The 23,055-nt window shown below is 42.1% G+C and overlaps 1 protein-coding gene across 2 annotated transcripts in view; it reads right to left on the bottom strand.

The window, feature by feature from the left end:
• The window catches only part of LOC121538573 (FYVE, RhoGEF and PH domain-containing protein 3-like), an 89,546-nt gene extending 66,964 nt beyond the window's left edge, over positions 1–22,582 (bottom strand). For both annotated transcript variants that reach the window (XM_045207223.1, XM_045207224.1), the window contains exon 1: positions 22,241–22,582. In XM_045207223.1, coding sequence (XP_045063158.1) covers positions 22,241–22,265 — 25 coding nt within the window. In that variant the 5' untranslated portion in view covers positions 22,266–22,582. The remainder of the gene's footprint in view (positions 1–22,240) is intronic.
• Positions 22,583–23,055: the final 473 nt, after the last annotated feature.

Below are 23,055 nucleotides of genomic sequence, written 5' to 3'. Positions count from 1 at the left end.
GTTATTCAAAGGGTTCTCCTATAGGGACAGCCGAAGAACACTTTAAGGTTCTAGATAGCACCTCTTTTGTATCTATTCTTCTAGCCCTTCCCTTATGTTCTATTCGGCTATACACTAGTTATGTTCCGGGTCAATTTGGCACAGTACAGTAAGCACAGTAAATACAGATGCTTCCAGATGCTCTTTTCTCGGGGTTGATAGTCCAAACCGTTAAGAAATTTGAGCCAAATGTTTGATGCATGTAAAAAGTATCGTCGGTGATCCGACGTCGTAAATCATCATTTGTCAAAACTCTGTTTTTAGCTCAAACCCTCTGAACGTCATAGAGAAATCATACTTACAGTGAGGGGAAAAGTATTTGATCCCCTGCTGATTTTGTACGTTTGCCCACTGACAAAGACATGATCAGTCTATAATTTTAATGGTAGGTTTATTTGAACAGTGAGAGACAGAATAACAACAACAAAATCCAGAAAAACGCATGTCAAAAATGTTATAAATTGATTTGCATTTTAATGAGGGAAATAAGTATTTGACCCCTCTGCAAAACATGACTTAGTACTTGGTGGCAAAACCCTTTTTGGCAATCACAGAGGTCAGACGTTTCTTGTAGTTGGCCACCAGGTTTGCACACATCTCAGGAGGGATTTTGTCCCACTCCTCTTTGCAGATCTTCTCCAAGTCATTAAGGTTTCGAGGCTGACGTTTGGCAACTCGAACCTTCAGCTCCCTCCACAGATTTTCTATGGGATTCAGGTCTGGAGACTGGCTAGGCCACTCCAGGACCGTAACGTTCTTCTTCTTGAGCCACTCCTTTGTTGCCTTGGCCGTGTGTTTTGGGACATTGTCATGCTGGAATTACCCATCCACGACCCATTTTCAATGCCCTGGCTGAGGGAAGGAGGTTCTCACCCAAGATTTGATGGTACATGGCCCCGTCCATCGTCCATTTGATGCAGTGAAGTTGTCCTGTCCCCTTAGCAGAAAAACACCCCCAAAGCATAATGTTTCCACCTCCATGTTTGATGGTGGGGATGGTGTTCTTGGGGTCATAGGCAGCATTCCTCCTCCTCCAAACATGGCGAGTTGAGTTGATGCCAAAGAGCTCAATTTTGGTCTCATCTGACCACAACACTTTCACCCAGTTCTCCTCTGAATCATTCAGATGTTCATTGGCAAACTTCAGACGGGCATGTATATGTGCATTCTTGAGCAGGGGGACCTTGCGGGCGCTACAGGATTTCAGTCCTTCACGGCGTAATGTGTTACCAACTGTTTTCTTGGTGACTATGGTCCCAGCTGCCTTGAGATCATTGACAAGATCCTCCCGTGTAGTTCTGGGCTGATTCCTCACCGTTCTCATGATCATTGCAACTCCACAAGGTGAGATCTTGCATGGAGCCCCAGGCCGAGGGAGATTGACAGTTATTTTGTGTTTCTTCCATTTGCGAATAATCGCACCAACTGTTGTCACCTTCTCACCAAGCTGCTTGGCGATGGTCTTGTAGCCCATTCCAGCCTTGTGTAGGTCTACAATCTTTGCCCTGACATCCTTGGAGAGCTCTTTGGTCTTGGCCATGGTGGAGAGTTTGGAATCGGATTGATTGATTGCTTCTGTGGACAGGTGTCTTTTATACAGGTAACAAGCTGAGATTAGGAGCACTCCCTTTAACAGTGTGCTCCTAATCTCAGCTCGTTACCTGTATAAAAGACACCTGGGAGCCAGAAAACGTTCTGATTGAGAGGGGGTCAAATACTTATTTCCCTCATTAAAATGCAAATCAATTTATAACATTTTTGACATGCGTTTTTCTGGATGTTTTTGTTGTTATTCTGTCTCTCACTGTTCAAATAAACCTAACATTAAAATTATAGACTGATCATTTCTTTGTCAGTGGGCAAACGTACAAAATGAGCAGGGGATCAAATACTTTTTTCCCTCACTGTATATCTATGTGATCGGCATGGTCGCACCATTCCTGTGCAAGAAGCAGCTTGTTTCTAAGACACACCGTTAAAGAGTTATACGTCAAAGGTCGAAGATCAAATTGCAGGTCAAATTGACTTCAGATCAGTGTTGCTCACCCTCTGAGCATCATAGGAAAATCATACTTAAATCTCTGATGTGATTTCAAACTCAAAAATTTGTAAAATTGACACGGAACATAAGGGAAGGGCAATCAGCAGCACTGAGACCACATGTGTGTGTGTGTGTGTGTGTGTGTGTGTGTGTGTGTGTGTGTGTAAACGGTGTGTAAAATGTAAACGGTTATTAGGGTTATTTTATTTTCGTGACAATCTTCATCCATAACCATTGGTTACACGGTTATACAGTAATTGTGCCAGCCCAAAGTACCAATTTAGAACACATTGTTGTTGAGCTCCACAGCAGACTAACACAGGTGCTTCCTCGTCCTCTCTTCCACCCATGACCGACCACCCGCCACCTCCCTCTACCCCTCCTCCCTGTCTCCCTCCCTCCCTCTCTTCCTCCCTTTACATCTATCTCCTCTCTCCCCTCCATCCTCTTCTGTCCTCCCTTGTTCTACCTCTCTCCCTCCTGTCCTCCTCCAATTTTCTACCTCTCTCCTCTCCTCCTCCTCCTCCTCCTCCTGTCTTCTACCTCCCTCCCTCCGGATCCCTCAGCCTCACCCCTGTGTGTGCAGGAAGCTTCCATTCCAGAGAGTGGGCTTCTTTGATGATCAGAAGGGAAAAACACAATGCCGACAGTGTGCTTGAAAGAGCACAACTCATAAAACACACACACACATACACACACACATGCACACACATAGAGAAATCCAATGGAACGTGCTTTTAATATTACGTTTTTTTTTTCTTTCCATATGACTTTCCCAGGAAAATCCCCCTCATCAGTGTAGGTCCAACCCAGTCAGACAGCCCTGAGCCTGGGGAGAACAGACAAAGACAGGAGCATGGAGAGTCTCTATAACTCTCCTATACCTATGGCCCAGATAGTTGTTTGAGTGTGCATGGAGGCTCCACAATGTCCATAGGGTTTATACAGGTCCACAGATACAATATTACTGCATCAGTGTTTAGTATCTAGACCAAGATAAGCTACTAGTGATAGTCAATATGTCAAAGCTATACATTATTCCCAAGTCACTGAGCACATCAGCTCTATATTGGATGACACTGTGTAAGGTACAATTCAGTCAATTTCTGGAAGGCTCCAACAGTTCGTACCATTTAGCAAATCTAGGTCACTTCCGCCTTCTGTAAAACTGCGTGTGTGTAGCAGGATGTGTGTCTCAGCCAGGACCTACTCTGAGAGACCTGCAGTATAAACACATGGTACTCTGGACAGAAACATCCTTCTCGCTCTCTCTCTCTCTCTCTCTCTCTCTCTCTCTCTCTCTCTCTCTCTCTCTCTCTCTCTCTCTCTTTATCACACAACTGTCTCACCATCACTCTCTCTCTATCTATCCCTCTTTCAACCTCAGTGTTATTCCTACAGGTGGACTATATTTCACATTGATAGGGCTGTTGTGGAGCGGGTCGAAAGCTTCAAGTTCCTTGGCGTCCACATCACTAAGGAATCAACATGGTCCACACACACCCGCACAGTCGTGAAGAGGGCACGGCAGCGCCTCTTCCCCCTCAGGAGGCTGGAAAGATTTGGATCCTCAAAAAGTTCTACAGCTGCACCATCGAGAGCATCTTGACTGGCTGCATCACCACTTGGTATCTCAAATGCACCGCCCTTGACCGCAAAGCGCTACAGAGTGTGGTGCGGACAGCCCAGTACATCACTGGGGCTGAGCTCCTTGCCACCCAGGACCCCTATATCAGGCGCTGTCAGAGGAAGGCTCGAAACATTGCCAAAGACTCCAGCCACCCAAGCCATAGACTGTTAACTCTGTTATCGTCCAGCAAACGGTACCGGAGTATCGGCTCTCGGACCAACAGGCTCCGAGACAGCTTCTATCCCCAATCCATAAGACTGCTAAATAGCCAGACTGATAAATAGGCAATTAATGGTACCTGAACTATCTGCACTGACTCTATCTTGCACTGACCCTACACACACTCACTAGACTATATGCACACTCACATTGACACTCCCACACAAAACCCACAAACATTCACATACACTGCATACACACACACACACACACACACACATAACACATACACGTGTACCGACACAACACAAACACACATTCAGTGCTTTCAGAAAGTAGTCACACTCCTTTATTTATTCCACATTTTGTTGTGTTACAGCCTGAATTTAAAATGGATTAAATGTAGATATTTTTTTAACTGGCCTACACACAATACCCCATAATGTCAAAGTGGAATTATGTTTCTTTCGAAATTTTTAAAAATTAATAAAAAAATGAAATGCATAAAGGTCTTGAGTCAATAAGTATTTAACCCCTTTGTTATGGCAAACCTAAATAACGTTCGGGGGAATCTTAACAAGTCACATAATTTCCATGGACATGATTGTTTAATTACTACCTCATCTCTGTACACCACACATACAGTTATCTGTAAGGTCCCTCAGTCGAGCAGTGAATTTCAAACACAGATTCAACCACAAAGCCCAGGCAGGTTTTCCAATGCCTCGCAAAGAAGGACACCTATTGGTAGATGGGTACAAAAAAGCAGACATTGAATATCCCTTTGAGCATGGTGAAGTTGCTAAATAAACTTTGGATGGTGTATCAATACACCCAGTCACTACAACGATACAGGCATGCTTCCTAACGCAGTTGCCGGAGAGGAATGAAACCGCTTAGGAATTTCGCCATGAGGCCAATGGTGACTTTAAAACAGTTGGAACAACGACATTGTAGTTACTCCACAATACTAACCTAATTAACAGAGTGAAAAGAAGGAACCCTGTACAGAGTAAAACATATTCCAAAACATGCATCATGTTTGCAACAAGGCACTGAAGTAAAACTGCAAAAAATGTGGCGAAGCAATTCACTTTCTGTCCTGAATACAAAGTGTTCTGTTTGGGGCAAATCCAATACAATACATTCCTGAATAGCACTCTCCATATTTTCAATCATAGTGGTGGCTGCATCATGTTATGGGTATGATTGTAATCGTTAAAGACTAGGGAGTTTTTCAGGATAAGAAGTAAAGTAATGTAGCTAAGCACAGGTAAAATCCTAGAGGAAAACCTGGTTCAGTCTGCTTTCCACCAGACACTGGGAGATGAATTAACCTTTCAGTAGGACAATAACCTAAAACACAAGGCTAAATCTACACTGGAGTTGCTTACCAAGAAGACAGTGAATGTTCCTGAATGGCCGAGTTATAGTTTTGACTTAAATCTACTTGAAAATCTATGGCAAGACCTGAAAAGGGTTGTCTAGCAATAATCAACAACCAATTTGGCAGAGCTTGAATAATTTTGAAAAGAATAATGGGCAAATGATGCACAATCCAGATGTGGAAAGCTCTTAGAGACTTACCCAGAAAGACTCACAGCTATAATCGCTGCCAAAGGTGCTTCTACAAAGTATTGACTGAGGGTGTGAATACTTATGTACATTGAAATATTTCTCTATTTCATTTTCAATAAATTAGCAAACATTTCTAAAAACATGTTTTCACTTTGTCATTATGGCGTATTGTGCGTAGATGGGTGAGAAAATAAATATATTTATTCCATTTTGAATTCAGGCTGTAATACAACAAAATGTGGAATAAATCAAGGGGTATGAATACTTTCTGAAGGCACTGTACATATACATTACACACACACATGCACACTCACACACACACACTTTTACACTCATCATTTGCTGCTGCTACTCCGTTCTTTATTTTATTCCTATCCTAATGCCTAGTCACTTTACCCTGCCTTCGTGTACATATCTACCTTGATCTGGTACTGGTACTCCCTGTATATAGCTCCATTCTTGTGTATTTTATTTTGTGTTACTATTTTATGCCTCATTGGGAAGGGCAGTAAGCAAGCATTTCAAGGTAAAGTCTACACCAGTTGTATTCGGCGCATGTGACAAATAACCTTTGATTTGATTAACTTAGCATCCCATTCATTTGGATGTATATGTAAAGAGCAGCAGCCACTGTGTCTTTCAACATTATAGACTGAGACTGCTTTGCTGGAGGCGCCAAGCCCATAGCACTTAAAGATGAAGATTAAGTTTACACTTGGTGTTAAGTCATTTCTCTACAAGAAAATGACAGTAGAAGATTCAACATCTTAATGTGGTTGAACAACCATTTCCCCAGTAGTACAAAGTGGATGCATTCAGTTACACGCAAGGGTGTCAAACTCATTTTCCCCGTGGGCTGAATCCAATCTTCACGAGGTCCGGAGGGCAGCACTTAAAGGAATTTTGGATGCTCCCTGACTGTATATCTTTCGTTTTGATGACTGTTAGCAAGCTGAGTAAAGAGACTATAAATGTAGGTCCATTATCATTTCTACACAGTTTCGAATTCGTTTTAGTCCTTTAAATGTCGATTCAGTTAGACACGCCTTGAGTTAGACCTAGAGTAAATAAAAATAAATGCTGACAGTAATCATACATTAACATAAATGTAACGTGCACACACAGACGGACACACACACGGAAACACACAACATCTGTCAATCACACTTTGTCTGGGTGTCAGTAATCTCGTTCCCAGACACTTCTGCCCAAATGCGCGAAGAGTCTGGTGTACCAATGCGTCAAACTCGGCCTTCGTTAGTCAATGCAGAAAGATCGGGAGAAACTCCAGACGCATAGGCTTAATCGGTTTAATCTACCAACCAATCATCTACCACAACACCTTCCCCCCAACCCTCCCCTGTACGTGTCTTATGCGTACCACAAGTTCCTGCCAAGGTCCTGCCTCCATTTGGAGCCACGCCTAGCAGTCGTGTGATTCGCTAGAATTAAATAATGACAAATACTTTACTCAGTAAGGTCACTCCCATAGAGTTCTATGGTCACTCCCACTAACACCAACTTTGAATCGTTGATGTCCCAGGCTTATATGTGCTGTGTGCAATAGCCTGACGAGGTTAGGGTGTCAGTGACGGACCAAACCAGCATTCCTCTCTGCACCTCTGGGAGGATTATACCATCACTGTTCACCAGTTTACAGTCCCTGTGTTCTCTGTCATTATGGCTAATGTTTAACACAACATACACACATATATCATCAGAACAGTTGGAGATGGAGCAAAGATCCAAACAATGGACTTTAGGACTGAAAATGTGAATAGAAGAGTAGGCTGTAGTTCCCTACTCTGAATGTCACAAATGAATGTCATGTCACCAGTCAAGCAGCATCATCTGAGGGAAACACTCACACACTGCATGGCACGCGAACACAAGCACACACATTCCTACAGTCCATTCAAACAGCGAGTCCATTCCTTCCGGAAATCCAGCAAAAATGGCCTCGATCTCTTCTTACATAGCACTGATCAGAAATCCCCTGATGGACACTCACGCACGCAGGCACTACAAGCACACTCTCTCTCTCTGCAGGCTCCATGATGTGCCTCCAACAGTGAGTGTGTCCCAAGCATGAACACCATTAGAGAAATCAATGTGACACACAGGCAGGGAAGAGACCTGGGGCTTCAATAGGCCTTTAGCACTGAGTCAGAGAGAGACAGACAGACAGAGACAGAGAGAGAGAGAGAGAGAGAGAGAGAGAGAGAGAGAGAGAGAGAGAGAGAGAGAGAGAGAGAGAGAGAGAGAGAGAGAGAGAGAGAGAGAGAGAGAGAGAGAGAGAGAGAGAGAGAGAGAGAGAGAGAGAGAGAGAGAGAGAGAGAGAGAGAGAGAGAGAGAGAGAGAGAGAGAGAGAGAATCTGAAGTCAAATGTCTACTGTTTGCTGATGATCTGGTGCTTCTGTCCCCAACCAAGGAGGGCCTACAGCAGCACCTAGATCTTCTGCACAGACCTGGGCCCTGACAGTAAATCTCGGTAAGACAAAAATAATGGTGTTCCAAAAAAGGTCCAGTTGCCAGGACCACAAATACAAATTCCATCTAGACACCATTGCCCTAGAGCACACAAAACACTATACATACCTCGACCTAAACATCAGCGCCACAGGCAACTTCCACAAATCTGTGAACGATCTGAGAGACAAGGCAAGAAGGGCCTTCTATGCCATCAAAAAGAACATAAAATTCGACATACCAATTAGGATCTGGCTAAAAATACTTGAATCAGTTATGGAACCCATTGCCCTTTTGTCACGCCCTGGCTCTGGGGACTCTTTAAGGTTGAGCCAGGGTGTTAGTTTCTATGTTTAGTTTTCTAGGATTCTGTTTTAGATCGTTGTATTTCTATGTTGGCCAGGGAGGTTCCCAATCAGAGGCAGCTGATTCTCGTTGTCTCTGATTGGGAACCATACTTAGGCAGCCTGTTGGCACTTTTGTATTGTGGGATCTTGATCCGTAAGGTTTGTGTTTAACCCTAGGACTTCACGTATCGTTTATTGTTTTGTTCGTGTGTGTACTCATTAAAAGAATGTACGCTTATCACGCTGCGCCTTGGTCCGCTGTTTATGACGATCGTGACACCTTTATGGTTATCAAAATCCAAAATCCAGAAAAGAGACGTTAAATTCTACAACCACCTAAAAGGAAGCGATTCCCAAACCTTCCATAACAAAGCCATCACCTACAGAGAGATGAACCTGGAGAAGAGTCCCCTAAGCAAGCTGGTCCTGGGGCTCTGTTCACAAACACAAACAGACCCCACAGAGCCCCAGGACAGCAACACAATTAGACCCAACCAAATCATGAGAAAACAACAAGATAATTACTTGACACATTGGAAAGAATTTACAAAGAAACTGAGAAAACTAGAATGCTATTTGGCCCTAAACAGAGAGTACACAGTGGCAGAATACCTGACCCCTGTGACTGACCCAAACTTAAGGAAATCTTTGACTATGAACAGACTATGTGAGCATAGCCTTGCTATTGAGAAAGGCCGCCGTAGGCAGACCTGGCTCTCAAGAGAAGACAGGCTATGTGCACACTGCCCACAAAATGAGGTGGAAACTGAGCAGCACTTCCTAACCTCCTGCCAAATGTATGACCATATTAGAGACACATACGTCCCTCAGATTACACAGACCCACAAAGAATTAGAAAACAAATCCAATTTTGATAAACTCCCATATCTGTTGGTTGAAATACCACAGTGTGCCATCACAGCAGCAAGATTTGTGACCTGTTGCCACAAGAAAAGGGCAACCAGTGAAGAACAAACACCATCTACATTTCCCCCCTCCTCCTCCTCCTCCTCCTCCTCCTCTTCTCTTTCTCCCGTGTTCAGTGTTTATTTAACATGGGACGATGTTTATACAGTCTAGGTTAAACACAGACGGAGCCAATCACTTTTGTTAATAATAAATAACGTAAACTGCCATACGCCGCAAAGCATGCTGGGATGACTGGCGTGCCAGGGGTATTGTCCTGTATCTGGATCTGACCCACTAACAGACAGAGAGACAGCACCCACATTCACATTTACCCACTTCCCTGGTAGAGAAAGAGAGAGGGAGAGTCGAGAGAGAGAGAGAGAGAGAGAGAGAGAGAGAGAGAGAGAGAGAGAGAGAGAGAGAGAGAGAGAGAGAGAGAGAGAGAGAGAGAGAGAGAGAGAGAGAGAGAGAGAGATCTGAAGTCAAATGTCTACTGTTTGAGGAAGAGTGTGTGTGGTCATGCAGAAGAGAAGAGAAAACGTGGACAAACGGGGATAGATTCATCTGTAGAGTAGAGGGAATGTGACAAGGACTCTGTCATCTTTAGTCAGAGGAGTGGAACCCTTAAGGAGGCTAAAACCTGTAGGGGACCGCAATCAACACAACAATAAAAGGAGAAAGGAATACTTTTTTCCCACAAGAAAAAATACTACAGTTTACTATATAATACTACAGTACTACATACTACAGAATTCTGACAGTAAACTGTAGTGTACTCTAGAATACTTATAAGGAGGAAGATATAAGGAGGAAGAGAAACCCAGTAAGGAAACAGATCAAGGGAAGGTGAGACAGACTGTGAAAAAAAAAGAAGAAAGAGAATGAGAAGGTCAGAAAGGAAGGGAAAGAGATGAAAAAGAAGAGAGAAAGGGAGGAGAAGAGAGCAGAGACAGACAGCAATAAGAAGGTAGGAGTACAGAATAATTTGTTGTGATAAGAATACAGTTAGTAGGTCTTACTTAGCCAGTAGTAATACAGTTAGTAGGCCTTACTTAGCCAGTAGTAATACAGTTAGTAGGCCTTACTTAGCCAGTAGTAATACAGTTAGTAGGCCTTACTTAGCCAGTAGTAATACAGTTAGTAGGCCTTACTTAGCCAGTAGTCATACAGTTAGTAGGCCTTACTTAGCCAGTAGTAATACAGTTAGTAGGCCTTACTTAGCCAGTAGTAATACAGTTAGTAGGCCTTACTTAGCCAGTATTAATACAGTTAGTAGGCCTTACTTAGCCAGTAGTAATACAGTTAGTAGGCCTTACTTAGCCAGTAGTAATACAGTTAGTAGGCCTTACTTAGCCAGTAGTAATACAGTTAGTAGGCCTTACTTAGCCAGTAGTAATACAGTTAGTAGGCCTTACTTAGCCAGTAGTAATACAGTTAGTAGGCCTTACTTAGCCAGTAGTCATACAGTTAGTAGGCCTTACTTAGCCAGTAGTAATACAGTTAGTAGGCCTTACTTAGCCAGTAGTAATACAGTTAGTAGGCCTTACTTAGCCAGTAGTAATACAGTTAGTAGGCCTTACTTAGCCAGTAGTAATACAGTTAGTAGGCCTTACTTAGCCAGTAGTAATACAGTTAGTAGGCCTTACTTAGCCAGTAGTAATACAGTTAGTAGGCCTTACTTAGCCAGTAGTAATACAGTTAGTAGGCCTTACTTAGCCAGTATTAATACAGTTAGTAGGCCTTACTTAGCCAGTAGTAATACAGTTAGTAGGCCTTACTTAGCCAGTAGTAATACAGTTAGTAGGCCTTACTTAGCCAGTATTAATACAGTTAGTAGGCCTTACTTAAAATCAAATCAAATGTTATTGGCCACATGCGCCGAATACAACAGGTGCAGACATTACAGTGAAATGCTTACTTACAGCCCTTAACCAACAGTGCATTTCTTTTTAACAAAAAAAAGTAAAAATAAAACAACAACAAAAAAAGTGTTGAGAAAAAAAGAGCAGAAGTAAAATAAAATAACAGTAGGGAGGCTATATATACAGGGGGGTACCGGTGCAGAGTCAATGTGCGGGGGCACCGGCTAGTTGAGGTAGTTGAAGTAATATGTACATGTGGGTAGAGTTAAAGTGACTATGCATAAATAATTAACAGAGTAGCAGCAGCGTAAAAGGATGGGGTGGGGGGGCAGTGCAAATAGTCCGGGTAGCCATGATTAGCCAGTAGTAATACAGTTAGTAGGCCTTACTTAGCCAGTATTAATACAGTTAGTAGGCCTTACTTAGCCAGTAGTAATACAGTTAGTAGGCCTTACTTAGCCAGTAGTAATACAGTTAGTAGGCCTTACTTAGCCAGTAGTCATACAGTTAGTAGGCCTTACTTAGCCAGTAGTAATACAGTTAGTAGGCCTTACTTAGCCAGTAGTAATACAGTTAGTAGGCCTTACTTAGCCAGTAGTAATACAGTTAGTAGGCCTTACTTAGCCAGTAGTAATACAGTTAGTAGGCCTTACTTAGCCAGTAGTAATACAGTTAGTAGGCCTTACTTAGCCAGTAGTAATACAGTTAGTAGGCCTTACTTAGCCAGTATTAATACAGTTAGTAGGCCTTACTTAGCCAGTAGTAATACAGTTAGTAGGTCTTACTTAGCCAGTAGTAATACAGTTAGTAGGCCTTACTTAGCCAGTAGTAATACAGTTAGTAGGCCTTACTTAGCCAGTAGTAATACAGTTAGTAGGCCTTACTTAGCCAGTAGTAATACAGTTAGTAGGTCTTACTTAGCCAGTAGTAATACAGTTAGTAGGCCTTACTTAGCCAGTAGTAATACAGTTAGTAGGCCTTACTTAGCCAGTATTAATACAGTTAGTAGGCCTTACTTAGCCAGTATTAATACAGTTAGTAGGCCTTACTTAGCCAGTAGTAATACAGTTAGTAGGCCTTACTTAGCCAGTAGTAATACAGTTAGTAGGCCTTACTTAGCCAGTAGTAATACAGTTAGTGGGCCTTACTTAGCCAGTAGTAATACAGTTAGTAGGTCTTACTTAGCCAGTAGTAATACAGTTAGTAGGTCTTACTTAGCCAGTAGTAATACAGTTAGTAGGCCTTACTTAGCCAGTAGTAATACAGTTAGTAGGCCTTACTTAGCCAGTAGTAATACAGTTAGTAGGCCTTACTTAGCCAGTAGTAATACAGTTAGTAGGCCTTACTTAGCCAGTATTAATACAGTTAGTAGGCCTTACTTAGCCAGTAGTAATACAGTTAGTAGGCCTTACTTAGCCAGTAGTAATACAGTTAGTAGGCCTTACTTAGCCAGTATTAATACAGTTAGTAGGCCTTACTTAAAATCAAATCAAATGTTATTGGCCACATGCGCCGAATACAACAGGTGCAGACATTACAGTGAAATGCTTACTTACAGCCCTTAACCAACAGTGCATTTCTTTTTAACAAAAAAAGTAAAAATAAAACAACAACAAAAAAAGTGTTGAGAAAAAAAGAGCAGAAGTAAAATAAAATAACAGTAGGGAGGCTATATATACAGGGGGTACCGGTGCAGAGTCAATGTGCGGGTCACCGGCTAGTTGAGGTAGTTGAAGTAATATGTACATGTGGGTAGAGTTAAAGTGACTATGCATAAATAATTAACAGAGTAGCAGCAGCGTAAAAGGATGGGGGTGGGGGGCAGTGCAAATAGTCCGGGTAGCCATGATTAGCCAGTAGTAATACAGTTAGTAGGCCTTACTTAGCCAGTATTAATACAGTTAGTAGGCCTTACTTAGCCAGTAGTAATACAGTTAGTAGGCCTTACTTAGCCAGTAGTAATACAGTTAGTAGGCCTTACTTAGCCAGTAGTCATACAGTTAGTAGGCCTTACTTAGCCAGTAGTAATACAGTTAGTAGGCCTTACTTAGCCAGTAGTAATACAGTTAGTAGGCCTTACTTAGCCAGTAGTAATACAGTTAGTAGGCCTTACTTAGCCAGTAGTAATACAGTTAGTAGGCCTTACTTAGCCAGTAGTAATACAGTTAGTAGGCCTTACTTAGCCAGTAGTAATACAGTTAGTAGGCCTTACTTAGCCAGTATTAATACAGTTAGTAGGCCTTACTTAGCCAGTAGTAATACAGTTAGTAGGTCTTACTTAGCCAGTAGTAATACAGTTAGTAGGCCTTACTTAGCCAGTAGTAATACAGTTAGTAGGCCTTACTTAGCCAGTAGTAATACAGTTAGTAGGCCTTACTTAGCCAGTAGTAATACAGTTAGTAGGTCTTACTTAGCCAGTAGTAATACAGTTAGTAGGCCTTACTTAGCCAGTAGTAATACAGTTAGTAGGCCTTACTTAGCCAGTATTAATACAGTTAGTAGGCCTTACTTAGCCAGTATTAATACAGTTAGTAGGCCTTACTTAGCCAGTAGTAATACAGTTAGTAGGTCTTACTTAGCCAGTAGTAATACAGTTAGTAGGCCTTACTTAGCCAGTAGTAATACAGTTAGTAGGCCTTACTTAGCCAGTAGTAATACAGTTAGTAGGCCTTACTTAGCCAGTAGTAATACAGTTAGTAGGCCTTACTTAGCCAGTAGTAATACAGTTAGTAGGCCTTACTTAGCCAGTAGTAATACAGTTAGTAGGCCTTACTTAGCCAGTAGTAATACAGTTAGTAGGCCTTACTTAGCCAGTAGTAATACAGTTAGTAGGCCTTACTTAGCCAGTAGTAATACAGTTAGTGGGCCTTACTTAGCCAGTAGTAATACAGTTAGTAGGCCTTACTTAGCCAGTAGTAATACAGTTAGTAGGCCTTACTTAGCCAGTAGTAATACAGTTAGTAGGCCTTACTTAGCCAGTAGTAATACAGTTAGTAGGCCTTACTTAGCCAGTAGTAATACAGTTAGTAGGCCTTACTTAGCCAGTAGTAATACAGTTAGTAGGCCTTACTTAGCCAGTAGTAATACAGTTAGTAGGCCTTACTTAGCCAGTAGTAATACAGTTAGTAGGCCTTACTTAGCCAGTAGTAATACAGTTAGTAGGCCTTACTTAGCCAGTAGTAATACAGTTAGTAGGCCTTACTTAGCCAGTAGTAATACAGTTAGTGGGCCTTACTTAGCCAGTAGTAATACAGTTAGTAGGTCTTACTTAGCCAGTAGTAATACAGTTAGTAGGTCTTACTTAGCCAGTAGTAATACAGTTAGTAGGCCTTACTTAGCCAGTAGTAATACAGTTAGTAGGCCTTACTTAGCCAGTAGTAATACAGTTAGTAGGCCTTACTTAGCCAGTAGTAATACAGTTAGTAGGCCTTACTTAGCCAGTAGTAATACAGTTAGTAGGCCTTACTTAGCCAGTAGTAATACAGTTAGTAGGCCTTACTTAGCCAGTAGTAATACAGTTAGTAGGTCTTACTTAGCCAGTAGTAATACAGTTAGTAGGCCTTACTTAGCCAGTATTAATACAGTTAGTAGGCCTTACTTAGCCAGTAGTAATACAGTTAGTAGGCCTTACTTAGCCAGTAGTAATACAGTTAGTAGGCCTTACTTAGCCAGTAGTAATACAGTTAGTAGGCCTTACTTAGCCAGTAGTAATACAGTTAGTAGGCCTTACTTAGCCAGTAGTAATACAGTTAGTAGGCCTTACTTAGCCAGTAGTAATACAGTTAGTAGGCCTTACTTAGCCAGTATTAATACAGTTAGTAGGCCTTACTTAGCCAGTAGTAATACAGTTAGTAGGCCTTACTTAGTAAGCCTTACTTAGCCAGTAGTAAGTATGACAATGCTACAGTGTAGTGCTGATGTAAGCCAGGGGATGTGCTAGCAAGGGGAGGTGTATGTAAACAAACATATGAACATCATTATATTCAGGGTTGAAAGTAAGGTGGTACGGTCCAAATAAATAGTGGGGGTATGCTCTACCAGTAAAACATGAGCCCAACACAATACTGAAAACAAAAGAAAACGGTAGCCTATTCCACCATTATTTACCATTATTTATCATTACAGCATGTCAGAGGCTTGACTAATGACTGAATGGACATGAAAACGGGTGGTATAGCCTACGCTCCAAAATGCCATGTGGTTCAACGAGAACACGGACATTTTGCCAAGGTAGAGATTAGTGCCCAACACCGAGATGTGCGCGGAGAGCAGTGGACACATACATTCAGGCCTCATGACAATCGCCAAATGTCATTACACTCTTTGGTGTTTTGTGTAGCAGATGTCTCTTTCCATTCACCACTGGTTGGAGGCTGGACATTTGTTGCGAGTGGATGAAGCTGTAGAGCACGGCGCTTGTAACGCCAAGGTAGTGGGTTCGATCCCCGGGACCACCCATACACAAAAAAAAAATGTACGCACGCATGACTGTAAGTCGCTTTGGATAAAAGCGTCTGCTAAATGGCATATTATTATTTTATTATTATGAATGTGTGCGGCTAGCCTAGTGAAGGAGCCCTTTAAAGTGATTGTTTGACAATCAGATGAAAACATCATGACTGGTTGTGTTTATGCAACAATAAAAGGTCATGCGCTTTAAAAGTTAAATAAATGACAAATCTTTACGACTAGACACACAGAGATCCTATTGAATTAATAGGTATTGTATATGTAATTCTATAATTAGGCCCATAAAATGTTTTTATGCATGCACACATAGGAAGAAATGACATCTACCTTCACCCCTGCATATATTAGTGACGTTACATGGGTGGGTTAGTATGTTTAGAGGTTATAAGGGTTGTGGGACGGGGGATGCAGAGTTAGTCCCCTGTAGCTCAGTTGGTAGAGCATGGCGCTTGCAACGCCAGGGTTGTGGGTTCGTTTCCCACGGGGGGCCAGTATGAAAATGCATGCACTCACTAACTGTATGTCGCTCTGGATAAGAGCGTCTGCTAAATGACTAAAATGTAATACTTAAGCAAAAAGGAATGAGAACCTGGGGTTTATCGTGTGAATAACTCCCCAACTAAGGGCTGTTCTTAGGCCCGACGCAAAGCGAAGGGAAACAGCCCTTAGGGGGGTGTTATTCACAATAATTCCAGGGTTCGAGGGCCTTACTGCGTTTATAAAACGGTTACCAACATATTTTTAAAAAGATGAACAACGTGTTTTCATGAAAAGAAATATTTTAATGAGTAAATTGGTTTTATTTCATCCTTCCACCAGACGATATAGTCCAGGCAAAAGCCAGTCGTTAGTTGTGATATTCTGAAGTTGCTAGCCAAACAAGCTGGTCATCCATTCCATATCCATAGTTCTAAGCAAAAAAGGTTGCTTTGGAGGTTAGCTACTTCTCCATTGCTAGCAAGCCAACTAAAGCTAACACCCATTCACATCAAGCTGCTGAAATGTCAGAAAACTATGTGCATTTTCATTTGTTTTACCTTTGTTTCTATTGCCATTTCTTTGGATATATCCATTATAATAATCCTGATGAATTTGCCTGGCTCAGAGAAGATGTCAGTCTAGTCACGTTCCTTCACTCTATGGCACAGTGGAGACTGCAAAAAAAAAAACGCCAACATTGTTGCACATGGTCAGAGAGGCAGGCAGCCAAAGTTTAGACAAATCCCAACTGTTGCAAACCAAATGCTAGCCTAGTATAATTTTTTTTAACAAGTTATTTTTTTCATCTCACTTCACCAATTTGGACTATTTTGTGTATGTCCATTACATGAAATCCAAATAAAAATCCATAAAAATGTCAGGTTGTAATGCAACAAAATAGGAAAAACGCCAAGGGGGATGAATACTTTTGCAAGGCACTGTACCTCACGAAGCAAATGCCCTCTATCCCTCTCGATCGCGCGATCCTCTGTCTCTTCTCTCCGTCTCAGACCGGACAAGTAGGTGCGCAATGGATTATGGTCATTGTAGTTAATTACCATGTTTTCTGCGCTAAACTATGTAGAATATTGGCCTGTTGGAATCTATAACTCCCTAGTACATCGCACAGTTCGGGCTTGATCTGATTTATCTCTAGAGAAACTGTGCATTGCTCTAAGACAAAAACAGAACGAAAGGGAATTCAAATAATTGAACCGACCCCCGACGTCCGGTCAATTAGTTGTTTAACAACTGGAGCAACATGACCAAAATAACTAACGACCAGATTTCTGTCCGGACTATGAAATTGTATGAATTTACTTATTAAAATAAAGTTTTTTATGAAAATGTGTCATTAATTGTTGTTCGCCATCGGGCCAAACAACGCCATTTACCTGTGACTGTATTCATGATACAGCACTGCCACTTGTGTCTTATTGCTTAAATATACTACACACTGTAGTATCATCAATCATGTGTAGTACTTACTATAGAATGCTGTAGTATACTGTAGAATACTATAGTAAATACTACAGTATACTACAGTTCGCAAAAACACTACAGTAAATACTACAGTAATGTCCGCAAAAACTGCCAACATCAGAAAAATCTTATTTCATTTGACAGCTGCTAAGTACAAGACAAGGAGAGTGTGGGAGAGAGAGAAAGAGGAGGTCTGAAAGAGAGAGGTCTGGGAAAGAGAATGTCTGGAGGTCTGAGAGAGGGAGAGCGAGATATGTGGGAGGGAGAGAACTGTGGGAGAGAGAAGACAGCGAAGACAGACTGGCGTAAGGCAGCTGGGAGGAGAGCCAATCGATCCCTCCCCAGAGACCAACAACAAACACACTCTCTACAGTTCACCTCCCCAACAACCTTTGATATTGTCCTATCAACACTATCACGCTCTCTCCATCTTTCTCTCCACCCATCTCTCTCTGACTGTCTCCCATTTAGTACACCCTCTTTCTAAGAGCTACAGTATAGTGTTGCATCTCTATGACTATGCTAAGATTTAATTATCTAATATTATGTTATGGTTCTCAAACTCTTTGTGGTTTATTGGCACTCTTAAAGGCAAAATGCCCCAGATCTTTCAAATAAACCCATGCAAAAGACCCTAACAGGTAAAGGACATTGCCTTTAACTGTTATGTCAGTGGCTGTCTGGGTACCTGTGACAACTGTGTGATAACACCACTGTAGTTAACTATCTACACAAGTAACACAACTCTATATTAAGAGACAGAGAAGAAATGTCTCAAAACGTGCGTTGACACGCGCATACACACACACACATACATACTCACTCTCTCTCTCCCACTCCCCCTCGCTCCCTCTCTCCTATCCCTCGCTCTCTCCTATCTAGTAATCTCATTCCTGAGGCCAGGCGATCCTTCTCTCATCTCCTCTCCTAGATTCTGTCTGCAGACACTCTCCTCCAGTCTAATTATATTCTTCACCATGAGTGATTCACATGTAGCAGAGCATTAGAACACTAGTCTTTATACACACACCATGTATCAGCCTCAGCCTCTGACTCCCCCCTGACTCCCCTCAGACTACATCCTGCACACCAGATAGCTTGCCTGCATATCATCGAACATTATCATGATCATCATTATTATAATTCATTGTAATCATTATCATCATCACCCCTATTCACTGGCTTCATAATCTTCAGCAGCACACATCAGAAACCTACTCCTCTCTACAAGTATCAGTTATTGGCCTCTCGTGATCACCATCATCACCATCACCACCATCTTCATCGTGCTTATCATATCTCAGTCTATAACTCCCCTCAACATCCTGTCCCCCAGATACATGTCATATAAACATCCTCATCTCAAACATCCTCCCTCCCTCCATTCAATACAACTATTTCCCTGTAGCCTAATAATCATCATCAGACAAATGAGAGGGAATTTTACAACAAAGAATATATTCTTGGCAGGGGCGGACTGGGACATGAATTCGGCCCTGCCATTTTATCCACACCAGCCCACATCACTGCACGCGCCGCAAACTCAATTTCCCTTAGTGTCACTAACTTTTATAGTTGGTGGCACCTGCACCAGCCCATGATTTGGTCAGACCCAAATCATGAGTCGGACCCAAATCATGAGTAATCATCTTATAAAGTAATTCATAATTTGTTTAGTAGATGGGAATACTTGCAAATGTATAGAAAATTAAATACAGAAATATCTTGTTTACATTAGAATTCACATAAGTATTCACACCCCTGAGTCAATACTTTGTAGAAGCACCTTTGGCGGCTAGTACAGCTTTGAGTCGTCTTGGGTATGTCTGTATCAGCTTTGCACATCTGGATTTGGGGATTTTCTCCCATTCTTCCTTGCAGATTTTCTCAAGCTCTGTTAAGTTAGATGGGGAGCGGTGGTGACAGCAATCTTAAAGTCTTTCCACAGATTTTCAATGAGATTCAAGTATGGGCTTTGGCTGGGCCACTCAAAGACCTTAACATTCTTGTTCTGAAGCCATTCAAGCGTTGCATTGGCTGTATGCCCCTGTAGCTCAGTTGGTAGCACTTGCAATGCCAGGGTTGTGGGTTCGTTTCCCACGGGGGGCCAGTATGAAAATGTATGCACTCACTAACTGTAAGTCGCTCTGGATAAGAGTGTCTGCTAAATGACTAAAATGTCAATGTAAAATGTATGCTTGGGGTCATTGTCCTGTTGGAATGTAGCTCTTTGGCCCAGTCTAAGGTTGTTTGCACTCTGAAGCAGGTTCTCATCAAGGATGTGTTTGGCTCCATTCATTGTTCCCTTACCAGTCCCTGTTGCTGAAAAGCATCCCCATAGCATGATGCTGCCACCACCATGCTCAAGGCAGAGTCTGGGTAGTTCTGTATTTGTTCAATTTCCCAATGATGGAGTCCACTGTGCTCTTGGAAACTTTCAACACTATAAATTATTTTATACCCTTCCCCAGATATATGCCTCATCACAATTCTATCTCGGAGATCTACGGCCAGTTCCTTGGACTTTATGGTATAGTTTCTGCTCTGAGATGCACTGTCAACTGTGGGACCTTATAGAGACAGGAGTGTTTATTTCTAAATCATCTCCAAACAATTGAAATGGCCACAGGTGGACTCAAATCAAGTTGTAGTAACATCTCAAGGATGATCAAAGGATATTGGATGCACCTGAGATCAATTTGGAGTGTCATAGCAAAGGGGTGTGAATACTTATGTAAATTAGATATTTCTGTATTTCATTTTCAATACATTTGCTAAAATGTCTAAAAACATGTTTTGCATTTGTCATTATGGAGTATTGTGTGTAGATGGGTGAGATTTATTTTTTTACATATCCATTTTGAATTCCGGTTGTAATGCAACAAAATGTGGAATAAGTCAAGGGGTATGAATTCAATCTAAAACATTTCGCTATAGTACTTTCAAATACTTCTATTAATTATAACACAGAAATATATTACCGCTCCGCAATTTTCTCAATCTTAGCCTATCTAGTAATTTTACGATCATCTAAATTTGGTAGCCTTCTCATAAAAGGTCTGCGGCAGCAAGAGAGTTCAGTACAGGGATAGACATCATTTTACATGCAAATCTCGTTGGATACAGCGTTTGATTATTTTTTAACTTCAGAGTTGCTTTTTTCTTTCTGAGGGCTATTCAGGGCCATTTTCGGGGACAGCTCTAGCCGGGGACAGGCCACCAAAATCGGGGACGTCTGGTCACCTTAGTCAAAATTGGACTCCAGAATGTCCTGATATTTTCTTTTTCAACAGAGAAATATTACATACATCTTTATGTGCACTAACTAATATCAGCTAATTCATTTGGGGTTCAACACCTGAGGAAGTGGAAACTCAACACACATGAACTAGATCACTAACTCTAAATATAATACCCACTGCTAGTAGCCATGTATTCATCCAACAGTAAATGTAATGTCCTGGCTACTACCCACGAGACCTATAGGACTATGCCCTTGCAATGGCCGGAGCGCATATCTCAAACCCATATAAAATATATTGGTTGTAAAAGAGTTGCTATTGAGCTGAAAATTGAAAGTTTTCTGTACCTACAGAAAGCTGAGAACCTCCTCTCTTCGACAGTGACAAGGGGACAAAGCTTCCAAAGCTGTGTTTTCCCGCAATTGTATTTTGAAATATTATATTTTTCTCTCGAGCTCATTGGGTTGAGAGGAGAGTAGCTTACTCATCACAGCAGCATTCCCTATCGAGGGCGCAGACACAGGGGCAGACACTTTCATTAAAGGAATCATGAGGATAATACACTTTTCTGTTTGACCAAATGGTTTTAGCTGCCCAAAAAATAGGACGTTTAGAGTGAGGTGACAATGTAGAATGTGCTTTCTACATTTATAGGCACCCTTTCTGTTTTTTACGATCCATGATCTTGGCTGTCTAACTGATGACAGAGTCGGAGGAGATCTCTTTGCTGATGCCGTGTTTGACTTTGAATGTGTATTTGCGTGACCTCAGCTCAGCCTCAGAAAACCGGGCCAGCCCATCTTGGTAAGGGCCAGCTGTTGCCCACTGATCAGCCAAAGGCTCATTATAGATTAGTATGGCCATGTCACCTTTCTCATTGTTGTATTTTTATATTTAAAAAATATTTTGGTGTGTCAATTTCGACCAGCCCACCCAACAAAAAAATTGTCTAGCCCATCTGGCATTTGCCAGGATTGCCAGATGGCCAATCCACCCCTGTGTCTAGGGAGCTTGTGTGTGTGTGTGTGTGTGTGTGTGTGTGTGTGTGTGTGTGTGTGTGTGAGAGAGAGAGAAGCATATGCCTTATAATGCGTGGTACAGGCGCAATGGTGAAGTCAGAGCTGCTGCCACTTGGGGTTTGGTCCCGATTTTCCCTCTTCTCCCTGTGAGCTCCCCAAGGACCTTGACGTTTTTGTTGTGGTGTGTGTGTGTGTGTGTGACATTTAATTGAAAAGCAAATATGCTGCTATGCAGGCCTACTAATAATGATAATCCGTTTGTTGAAGTTCGTCTTTCTCACCCGCATAAACTGCATTCGTTAGACATATATCGGGGATAATGCAGCAACTGTTCCAATACAAAGGACAAGTTTGCGCCATTAAGGAGATCGTTTTTGCTACATGTAGCCTCCCCTGTTGTAACTTTGTAGCACCATACTGCCACTAGAAATGGATACTTCAAGACAACCCCCCCCAAAACAAGAAACATAACTATTCAGAGCTGTAAAGTGTGTAGCCTAACCGTTGGCTTACCAGTTGATGCTGAAACCCCCTGCATCTTGCCGACAGTTGTTGTCCCGCTTGGCTGAAACCCCCCTCTCCGACGCTAGGCTTACAGGAGCTTGGAAACAGTGCCCAGACGAACTACAGTCGACTCAAACGAAGGAGTGTCCCGACTTCAGAGTCCTCTGCGTTTTCCCTTCTCTTGGCAAAACTCTCTAGCCTCCGCGGCAGTGCATAACTGGCATGTAGGGTTTCTCTCACGGATATAGGAGGGTGTCCAAGGAGCGCGTTTGATGCATTAGAGCGCTGATCCATTCACTCCTCCTGGCTCTGTCCTCCTTGTATCAAAACAATTCTTCTCTTTGCGCTGTTTGCGCTCAACTCCGCCACTGGAAAAAGGAGTTGCGCGTTCACGCTGATGTTAGGCGCGGTCACGACTACCGTGGTCATTCATTGAGTACAGGAGAAGAAAGTGTTGCTTTGTTCTTTTACACAATTACCTACAAAATGTTTCTGTTTTCTCAATGACATTCAATTCAGCATTAAAAAATTGTGCAAGTTTAAGTTTGTTCCACCTGAGCAAGTCTGACCACAAGCTCTCCGTGTAGCTCAGATGGTAGAGCATGGCACTTGCAAAGCCAGGGTTGTGGGTTCGACTCCCACGGGGGGCCAGTATGAAAATGTATGCTCTCACTAACTGTAAGTTGCTCTGGATAAGAGCGTCTGCTAAATGACTGAAATGTAAGTCAGAGACCACTATGATGGCACTTGAAATGTGTTTGATGGATCCCCTTTGGCTTCTTCTAATGCCTCTAAAGGGGAAAGTAACTGAAAGTAATCAGATT

Source organism: Coregonus clupeaformis, chromosome 24 (genome assembly GCF_020615455.1).
Source record: "Coregonus clupeaformis isolate EN_2021a chromosome 24, ASM2061545v1, whole genome shotgun sequence".
Lineage (NCBI taxonomy): Eukaryota > Metazoa > Chordata > Actinopteri > Salmoniformes > Salmonidae > Coregonus > Coregonus clupeaformis.
Note: the sequence above shows the minus strand (reverse complement) of the source record. Positions and strands in the feature narration are given on the sequence as shown.